At 35.3% G+C, this 11,386-nt stretch overlaps 1 protein-coding gene across 1 annotated transcript in view; it reads right to left on the reverse strand.

Annotated features, from left to right (window-relative positions):
• Positions 1-5,867: 5,867 nt before the first annotated feature.
• Positions 5,868-11,386, reverse strand: part of Glrx2 (glutaredoxin 2) — a gene marked incomplete at its 5' end in the record, with an annotated part of 8,902 nt that continues 3,383 nt past the window's right edge. Inside the window, 1 exon segment of the mRNA XM_005375105.2 lies at positions 5,868-7,620. Within this exon segment, the coding sequence (XP_005375162.2) occupies positions 7,486-7,620 (135 nt within the window).

Here is an 11,386-nt window from a genome sequence, read left to right on the forward strand (position 1 = left end):
AAATTATCTTGGGAAGACAGGGCAGAATTCCTGATTTAAGTTTGAGAACCTAACAGTTAAGCAAAACAATTTAGAAAAACAGTAAAGCTGCATCTAAAAATAATTAAAGACCAAAACATTGTCATCTTTTCTTGAATTTATTTTAATTTGACCTAAATGATTCTGCCACAAATTTCTTGGCAAGTGGTGGCTTAGAGTAATCAGAAACAAAAAGTTCTGGTCTGATTACCACAGGTTTGGGATGATTTCTTAAGGTATTACATCCTCCAGAGAATGTCATACACCTTCCATATAATCACACACAATGAAGAATTAGAAAAAATTGAAATGATAGGTTAAGCCATGAAATTAGTACTGTATGGATTTTCATTACATTTTGCTGAATAGCTGCTTCATACTTATTTCACATAACATTTTTTTTTTAATATACTACTCTGATGTACCTGAACAATAAAATGACAGGAAAGTCACTCACTTAGGTTTGGGAGTGACTAAACATTGAAGATTCCTTTTCTGTTCCATACAAATTTAAGATATTATTTCAAATTAATAATGGGCAGATCTCTTAAAAACAATTAGATGCATTCTCTCTCCCAAATCAAGTTATACTATATACCTTTCATGTTAGATTGTTTCCAAACTTTTGTGGCCCCTGGTAAAATCAGTTGATTCAGCCTTTCCAATTAAGAGACATACCTACCTCCACTGAAAAAAGAAGTATTCTGTTGTATAAGCACTCCTAGAAAAATAGCCTCTTTTTAAGAAAATAGCATGAACAAAGCACATATTTCCATAATTACGAAGACCACTGTCAGTCTTTCATTTAGCATTTCACTGAGTATATATATCCCCCTGACACAGCTTACAGCATTAAAGGAAAGCTATAGAAATGATTTGTACTGACATTCAGTATTTTCAACTGGTAAATGTTTTATTTGCTTTCTGAAAAAACATGAAGTTAACTAAAAGATTCTAAATATTTGGCTGTAGAAAAGGGATAATGGAGAAGAAGCACACTGTTCAAATACAAGTATAGTAAACGGCACATTTTCCAAACTCTGAAAGTACTTGTACATATATTGCAAAGTGGTAGCAAAGAAAACGTGTTTTAAAATGCTTTTACTGAAACTAAGGTGATTATTTACAATGAAAATGAATCTGTATAATACACAAAGTTATTTCTGGTCCAAAAGACATTTTTTTACCCTCATATCTATTTTACTTCATCCTGTATGGATCATATTAACTTTATGAATACAAGTGATAAATAATTTTAAAGTATACTTAATTTTCTGTACTTTGACAAGTTACCAAAATCTGCTTGAACAAAGCAAACAATAAGCTACATTTCTGTTTTCACTATGAAGCTTGGATTGGTAAGGGTAATGAGGTTGAAAAGTTTTTATATACTGTATATATATTATCACCATATGTAATTAGTGGAATACTGTATCAATACAAACACTATATTGAAATTTGTTTAGATGCTGTTAGGTTTTATTTGCAATGTAAACTGTTTAGGATCCCTATACAGCATAGCCAAATTAAATTGAAAATATAAATTAATCCATAGCAGAAAAAAAACTTTCTTGCACTGTTACTCTTAACTATAAACTATATATTTGGTATGATGTGACTAGACATAAATTTTATAATATATTTGAGGGGTTTTTTAATTATTGCCAGATTCTGATAATGAAGAAATTCTCCAAGAAATGAGATACATAAAATCATCTTTAAAAAAACAATCTAGTTCTAAACTGTCCTTTTGCTTTCTATAAAGGCTTTGCCTTCCATAATTGACCATTTGATGAATATTTAAATTATTTAGACTAAACGCTTGCGTAGAATTAAGCGTGTGAAAGAGCCTTAAAGTGAAAAAATGACTTTTAAATGCCTTAAAATATGACTAGCTCTCTTCTATAGGCTACTAGTTACTTTCTTTGGTGTCTGTTTATTAAACAATGCCTTAATATAAGCGTCCCAGTGTTTTTGAAGTACAGAATTCAAAGGGTCTTTTAGAGCTTTTAGTTTTCCGTAATAAATGGAAATATAACTGTTAAGTTTTAAAACGTAATTGTACATTAGTAATTTAAACACATTACTAGGATAACATGGGTACAGTGATGTGTCATACATATGTGGCTATTAACATCAATAAAATGTTTAAGGTTTTTTATTGTATATAAGTACTTATCCAAGAAGCTAGGCTTTTGACCTCCAAGGACAAAGTTGCATATCTAACACTATGAATGAAAAATACAGTTGTACAGTTTTAAAAATGATTTAAGTTTTAAGGGAAATTTTGAGACAAAAGGCAAATAGTTTGTTTCAAGCCTACAAGCAAATTCAAAGAAATGAATATATAATATTAAAACATTAAGACTATTGCAATAAAAAGTATCCAGGTCAGCAGTTGGTTTAACTACATTCACATTTTTACATTCACTTTGGCTTTCAAAGCAGGAATATTTTATAAAACTGAAAGAACACTTTTAGTTATCAAGCTAGTGCTTAAAGTATATAAAGTATGACGCTTAAGTTGATTTCATTTCTAAGGAAAGGAATCTGAAAGGGGGTGAGGGAGGGGGGAGACAAGGAGTTTCTAGGATTGTTCATTACTGCTTTTGGCAAGTCTTCCAACTTTTCAATGTAAATAATACACCTATTTCTAGTTTAAAAAAAAAAAATACACCTAACAGTGGAATTTTGCTGTTTTCTGATTTGGAATGGATGAATATACTGATTATTACATTTATTTCAGATAAAAGTTTTCACCAATATTGTGCAGTCATGACTTTCTCCTTTGCAACTTTTCAAAATACCCTACTGAATGATTATCTGTTAGCTGAAATGCTTGGCATCAGAAGGGTTTTTCAGATTGTTGAACATCTGCAATACATAATGAGTTATCTGAGAGATGTTCCATATACACCTTGTAGACAATTTTATATAAAATTTTTAGTGCGCCTGCATTTTGATTGTGATCCATCACCTGAGGTCAGGTATGGAATTTCCCACTTGTGGCATCATGTTGACACTCAAAGTTTCCGTTTCTGCAGCATTTCAGATTTTGGAAATAGGGATGCTTAGCCTGTAAATCACTTCAGACATGGAGGTGAGCATGATGTGAACTGTTTTTGGTCAGTATATTGTAGAAATTGACAGGTGTACTAAATAAATTCTATGCACATCAAATTGTCTTTTTATTTATTTTAAATAAGAATTTTAAGGTTATGCCTTGTATGTAAGTAATCTTATAATTAAGGTAAAATTTTAGTAAGTTATACTGTCCTTTCAATGTTTCTAATTGCATATTAGTATTATTTAATTAAGGTATATGAAGTCGAGAGTTCTTCTCCATTTGAGTTCCATTACAGGATCAAGGCAATTGGATTTTAATCATGACGCCAATTCTTACTTAAGAGGTTTTAGTTTTGTTGTTTGGTTTGTAGTGATAGGGACGGAACCCAGGGCCTTATGCATCTAAGTGCTCTACAACTACACCCCAGCACCCTCTTCCCTTTTGAAACACCAAGTTACCCAGACTGGCCTTAAACTTGCAATTCTGACTCAGCCTCCAAAATAGCAGGGATTACAGGTATATGCTACTGTACCTAATGAAAACAGGAGAGTTGCTTTTGAGAAAAGCTAGGTTGCCAAAAACAGTGAACTAGGCAAATACAAATTTGGTTACAGTGCCAATTTGCAGAAACCTTTCCTGAAAAGTTTTAAGAGCTGAGGTGTAGGGCAATGCAGAAGGGTGAGAGCAAATCCCAACAGGGTATACACACCAAACCTCAAACATCTGGCTGATTTTACAGTTCTGTATTTAAAGATAAGATCAGTTGTAAAGAGAATGGAAGATTCCAAATTACACATTTCTGCATAAAGACAACTAGATTTAAACTGCTTCAGTTAGTCCGAAATCCTGACTAAAAAAATACTGCCCTGGGACTGTACTTCAGTGGTACAGCATTTCCCCAGTATGCTCACAGCTACAGCTTTGATCTCCACTACTGCAAAATGTATCTGTGTAATCTTAATTTTTATAACATGAGTAAACCCTGTAGCTTCTCAAGCTTTTGGATTACAGGTATTTTAACAAATTGTCTAGTAATAAAGTAAAAAAAAACCAAATGGCCAATTTTAGTATTACGGGGCTGTGGTTAAACAGTTTATCTTTCAGAGCTTAACATTAAAAATAAAATAGAGCCAGGTGTGGTGATGCACACCTGTAATATTAGTACTTCAGAAGCTGAGGCAGGAGGACGGTTCTGACGTTAAGGCCAGTCTAGACTGTATAGTGAGCTCAAGGCCAGCCTGAACTCCAAGAGCAAGACCCTGTCTCTAAAAAATAAAGGAATGGAAGGGAGGTGAGAGGTGGGTGGATTTAATCAACTTCTTAAATTGATCACCTTTTTGTAAGCTGTGGTTCTGGGGGGAAAAAAAACATTGGAACAATTTAGTTTTGCTTTGGGTTTATATTAAGTTTTAAGCAGTTGGATACAGACAGCAACACCAAGCCCAGAACCTCCCCCTTCCTGCTGAAACCTTTGTGAGATGAAGAATTTGTCCTACCCAGATGTATCCATAAGAAACCAAATGTAATTCTCAGATATTGTGATTTAATAGTAGCCATTACATACTGAGTATATATTAAACCTCATTCTAGGTGATTTGCAACTTTCCGTTCATTAAAATAACCCTAAAGGAAGATAGCATTATCTATATTTTATAAGAGATTTCAGGAAGTTTAAGTCAACCTACTTGCTAGTCATACCTTTAATGATCTGACCACTTCTCTGTCTTGCTCTAATAGCTGTAAATCAAAGTACCAGTTAGGATTTTCACAGTTAGTGATGTTATGTTGTGGTCTGTGATATAAATCTCTTTCTTAACCACCAGCTTTGTAACTGCCCCCTTGCAAAACAGTTAAAGCTCTGGGTCTTCAAGTATTAAGCATTTTAAGTACTTTGGAGTGGTGGTGAGGCCATTTTGTTGCTATTTTGGGGATTGTTCAAAGACATTAATCTACCATATAGCAAAAAAAGGGGAGGTCAGATTTCTTCATTTCTTTCATACCTTAGCATTTAATTAAGAGTCCTGCTTTCCTAAATGCTTCTCTCTTGATGCAGTGAGACCCCTAAAAGTACCTTTTTATATTAGTCACTGATTATAAAGTTCAGAAGACTATCAAGTAGACATTAGAAGAAGTTATTTCTTTTTTTTTTAGGGGTGGGGGGGGTTGGTTTTTTTTCCAGTACTGGGAATCGAACTCACAACCTTGCACTTGCCAGGCAGGCACTGTGCCGCTGAGCTAAATCCCCAGCCCCATTTCTTTTCTAAATAAAACTATAAGTGATAATGTGATAACCTATTATCTTTGATAGTCTTTAAGGCTTCTCTCCTTAATATTGAATTACTTCAAGATCTGAACATAATCAAGAACCATCACCCTGACCCCACAGTTCTCTACCAGTCTAAATGAGTTGATAAAAGGTGTTTCCTTCATGCTGTGTGCTATCAAAACCTGCCCTATGTTTCTAGTAACCTCCCTTTAATATCTAAATATCAAATATAGCCAGGTATGGTGGCATATGCCTGTAACCCAGCACTTGGGAGCCTGAGGCAGGAGGATGGCCACAGATTTGAGGCCAACCTGGGCGACACAGTGAGTTTAAGGCCAGCCTGAACTACAGAGTAAGACCCCATCTCAAAAAAAAAAAAAAATATGCCAGGCATGATCATGCACACCTACAATCCCAGCACTTGGGAGGCTAAGGCAAGAGGACTGCCACAAGTTCAAAGCCTGCCTGAACTACATGGCAAGACCCTGTCTCAAAAAACCAAATAAATAAACACAATTAATGATGGTATATAATTACAATTTTATCTTTCTCATGGGTAACAGATTTCCTCCAACAAAGATTTTACAACACAGCAAGCATGTAAAAATTTTCATGACACAGGACTAAGATAGTCCATTTTCTGTTTCATTCAAATGTTATAACAAATGAATCACCACATGCAAAATATATAGTATAAACTCTTGCATTATCGAGGATTCTTAATGACAGTTTAAACCTATCTGTCCCAAATTCCCTGATCTTGACCAGAAACAAAAGCATTCACTCTGGAAATCCATTTTCCTCCCACCTTTGAGGAAGTTTTCTTAGCACCTGGTAATCTGCCCCACATTTGACTGACAATGAAATAGGAAAGTAATTTGTGTAGTAAACCCTTAAAAAATTATTGATAAGAAGCCAGAAAACTGACTTTAAAAAGCAATGAAAATATTTCAATTATTCTAAAATAAGGCTTCCCATAGAATAAATCGTTTGCTAAGTAGAACTGAAATGAAATCAGTTTAGTGTTTCCAGAATAGCAGAATATTAACAGTAGAAATGACTTCAGCAACTTGGTCCGTTTTGTGTTACTGTAACCGAACACCTGATACTAAGTAATTAGTATCAACAGATTTACTTCTCACAGCTCTGGAGGCCCAGAAGGCCAAGATCAAGGGGCACACTTTAGGCCACGCCCTTCTTGCTGCACCATCCCACTGCAGTAGGTGAAGAACAATACAGCTCATGCACTTGAAAGAGAAAAGGGAACCAAACTCATCCTTTTATCAGGACGCTACTCCCTTGATAACAGCATTAAGCATCTACCCTCATGACCTAGACACCCTTTAAAGGTCCCACCTCTCAACCCTGCTACATCAAGGATTAGTTCCCAATGTAAGAATTTTAAGGGGGCCCATCCAACCAAAGTAGAAACATTCCATCTAAGGTTCCATCCAGTAGCTGGTTTCCCTAGGAACATTTCAAACAGTAATACAACACATTCTGGAAAGCAAAAACTCTCCTCAGTGTCATTCAAGTACATTTCTAACTTGTATCTGCACATAATAGTTCATCCTCATAACATGCTGAAAGTCTTCCTTTTAATTTCCACCCATACGTACATTTGTGTCCCCTGGAACTATTAAATCATTAAACAAGTGATCTGGTTTCACTGAGATAAATTCCATTCTACAAATTTATTTCTAGAAATACAAAGAATGTGAATGCTTTTCACAATATAATAGGAGATGTCTCTACCTAGTTCACAACTGTAGCAATGATCCTTAAATTTTAGAGAAAATCATACATTACTAATCCTTATGATTGGAAGCAATAAGGAATTAATTCCTAAATACTATAGAGATTCAAGAACTTGAAATGCTTATCTCCTTGTAAAATTCATACATAAATTCCAGTTAAACACATTCTTACCTCATTTTTCCATTCAACACCACCAACACTATCTCTTATGCTCAAGAATTGGCAAGTAGAAAGATGAGGTTTCCACAGCAATTTGTTGTTCATTATTTTTAATTGTCATGAAGATAATTCACATATTTAAGTCAGCATCATTTAAAAGACATTATCAGGTATCATCACTTTAACTGACATTTACCAGTTATAGTCCGAACCTAAGTCACTGGAATTCTTTCCTCTCACTTTTTTTTAAGTAACACTGATGAACTAGTGGAAGCAGTTTGCCTTCTTTGTGAAGCTTGTGAGTGTCGGTAGCACCTCCAATAAAAGTTCCATTGACAAATATGCTTGGAACCTGTTAGATAAACAAGATAAATTAGGCCTATCCTTAGTATAAGAAGTAGAAAATCATTTTAGATAACAGGCTTTCACACTGAGTACTATTTTTAGAGGAAAAAGGAAGAGTAACTTCCCCAAGATACAATAATAAGAAATTGCAGAGCTAAGACTCAAATCCAAGACAATCTGATTCTAAGGCCTTTCCCACTTATCACTGGTATATACTATGTAACAGCTTGTGTCTACATGTCCCCACACAGCCTCCTTCATTCACAGATGGGGCGTTTTCAGAGGTGGCTGGAACTACAGTGTGTGACTGGAATTGATTCCTGGTGCAATGCAAGGCTCAAGGGCGCTAGGATTAAGGATATGAGTGCTACCCACCCTAAGTAGTCTGGATAAGATAAAAGGGGCAGGAAAATGCTGCTAAGGTCCCTTGCTGCTTTTGCTGTCTTCTGCCTGCCATGAACTGTTCTCCATGAAGCCTTGGAGCCAGGCAATTATGGACTGAAACCTCTACAAACTGAACTAAATAAACCTGCCCCCCTTTAACTTTGGGTGCTGGGTATTTTGTCCCAGCAACTAAGTAACTAAGACATACTGTAAAAGATAAAGCAGTCTCTAGTTAATGTTTAAGTAAATCTTACGTATGTTTACTAACGAAGAGTACACTACATACGTATACAGACAAGAAACGGCAACACTATTTTTCTGCTTATGTATATTAAGGAAAAACCTATAAACTTCAAGACTAAAATACGGAGCAACAGCAACTTACACAGCTTAAAATCCTACTGGATGTAAAAGACCAGATAAACACCAACACAATTACTGTGTAGCAGGAAACCTCAATACCCTACTGTCACAAATAGATCAATTACACAATAAATAAATACCAGAGATGAATCAAACTTTCAAACAAATGGACTTAATAGAAATCTGAGTACTCCACCAAACAACAGAATACGCATTCTTCTCAGTAGCACATGGAGCTTTCTCCAAAACAGATCACGTGCTAGCTCTCAAAGCACACTTAAGTAAATGCAAAACAATCGAAATTATCCCACGCATATCAATGAATAAATTGGCAAAAGAAACCACAAAAATTATGCATATAGATAGAAAATACACTTTGGAATAATAAATTGGTCACAGAAAAAATCAAGAAAGAGCCTGGTGTGGTGGCACACACCTGTAATCCCAGCACTTGGGAAGCTGAGGCAGGAGGATTGCCTTGAGTTCAAAGCTAGCCAGGGCTCTGTAGTGGGTTCAGGACCAGCATGAACTGCACAATGAGATCCAGACAGTTCCTAAAATCACATAATAATGCCAGCACAACATATCAGAACCTAGGAGACACAATGAAAGCAAGCCTAAGAGAGAAGTTCAGAGCTGTGCATCAGAAAAACAAAGTGAATCCAAATAACCCAGTAATGTGCTTCAATGTCCTAGAAAAACAAGAACAAAACCAAAGCTGGTACAAGGAAGGAAAGTATAAAGATCAGAAATTTAAAAAATTAAGGCTAAAAAGAAAAAGAATTGATGAGCTGAAGAGCTGTTTCTTTCAAGAATAAACAGAGAAGCTCTTAGCCAATCTTACCAAAAACAGTAAAGAAAAAACCCAAATCAATGCAATCAGAAATGAAAAAGGTAAAATCACACTGGGCACTGCCAATATCCAATTATTAGTAACTACTTCAAAAAACTATACTCCAATAATCTGGAAAGTTCAGAAAAAATGGGTAGATTCCAAGATACATATGAATTACCAAAACTGAACCAAGAAGATATAAAAAACTGTAAAACCCAATAACAGGGAATAAAACTAATGCAATAATAAACCTAACAACTAAGTGCATTACTGGGTTATTTGGATTCACTTTGTTTTTTAAAGACCAGGTCTGGATGGACTCACTGCTAAATTCTGTAAGAACTTCATGGAAGAGCTATCATCAATAGTCTTCAAACCCTTTAATGAAATTGAGAGGCAAGGAGTACTTCCAAAGCTATTCCTGGAGTTAAACCACCCAAGGATCCAAGCAAAAAACAGAGCTACAGCCCATCTCTTTAAAGAACATAGATGCAAAATGCATCTTTAAAGAACACAGATGCAGTATCTTCAACAAGATACTGGCAAACAAAATGGAATAAATCATCAAAAACATCATACAGTATGACCAAGTAGGCTTCATCCCAGGAATGCAAGGATAGTTCAACATACGCAAATCAATAAATATATCACATAAACAGAATCAAGGACCAAAAAAAAAAAGAAAAAAAAATCCCATGATCATCTCAATAGGCACAGAAAAGGCCTTTGACAAAATCCAACATCCAGTCATGATTAAAAAAAAAAAACCTGAAGAAAAAGGGAATAGAAGGACCTTAATGAATCTGACGGAAGCCATTTATGACAAACCAATAGCTAACAGCGTACTAAATGGGGGAAAAACTGAAAGTATTCCTCTAAAATCAAGAACAAGATAAGGATGCCCACTATCACCACTTCTGTTCAATGTACTACTCAAAACACTAGCAGGAATAATTAGGAAAGAGAAAGAAATAAAAGGGATATATCAAGGAAAGGAGAAGTCAAATTATTATTTTCAGATGACATGAAAATTTCAGACCCAGAAAATTCCATCAGAAATCTCCTAGAATTAATAACCAAATTCAGCAACACACAAAAGTCAAAAGCATTCCTGTACACCTTAATGAACTTACCAAGAAAGAAGTTAGAAAAGCAATAGCATTCACAATAGCATCAAGAAAAATTAAATACTAGGAATGAAGGAAGTGAAAGACCCCTACAACAAAAACAACAGCACTCTGAAAAAAAGATCAAAGAGGACATCAAAAACTGGAAAGATACCCTGTTCCTGGATAAACAGAGCAAATATAGTCAAAATGGACATACTTCCAAAACTGGTATGTGTACTTAATTCAATCTTAATAAAAATACAAAAAGCATTCCTTGAAGAAGTGGTACAAACAATCCTACAACTCTTATGGAAACAAAAGAATGACTCAGAATAGCAAAAACAACCCTAGGTACTGAGCAAAGCAGGTGGCATCAGAATCCCAGATTTCAAGGTATACTACAAAGCTACAGTGATAACAGCAGCATGGTACTGACATAAAAAGACATGTGGATCAATGGAACAAAAGAGAGGATGCAGAAACAATTCCAGGCACCTTCAACTATCTGATCTTTGACAAAGGGGCCATAAACATGTACTAGTGGAGAAATACACTCTTTAATAAATGGCACTGGGAAAACTGGCTACCCATAGGCAGAATATTGACTCTAGACCCCTATCTCTCACCAGCTACTAAACTAAAATCAAAATAGATCAAGAGATCTACATTTTAAAATGAAAGCAATCTGCTAGAAGGTAAAATAGGTAAAACTCATGAAGACACAGGTGTAGGCATGGAATTCCTGAGCAGAACTCCAATTATGCAAATAACATCAAGAGTCAAAGAGAATCATAGCAAATTAAAATGCTGCACAGCAAAAACAAAAACAAAAACAAAACCACCAGATAGGTAACAACCAATAGAATAAGAAAAATTTTTGCCAGCTATTCCTCCAAGGAGTCATATTTAGAATATATTAAAAAACTCAAAACAACTAGATTCTCCCCCAAAATAAAAGCCTCAGCCAGGTGTGGTGGTGCATGCCTGTAATTCTAGCACTCAGGAGGCTGAGGCAAGAGGATCGATGCACGTTCAAGACCAGCCTGCACTACAAAGTGAGTTCAAGGCCAGTCTGACTACAG

The sequence above is a fragment of the Chinchilla lanigera genome, unplaced genomic scaffold, assembly GCF_000276665.1.
Source record: "Chinchilla lanigera isolate Chin_1 unplaced genomic scaffold, ChiLan1.0 scaffold00005, whole genome shotgun sequence".
NCBI classification, from domain to species: domain Eukaryota; kingdom Metazoa; phylum Chordata; class Mammalia; order Rodentia; family Chinchillidae; genus Chinchilla; species Chinchilla lanigera.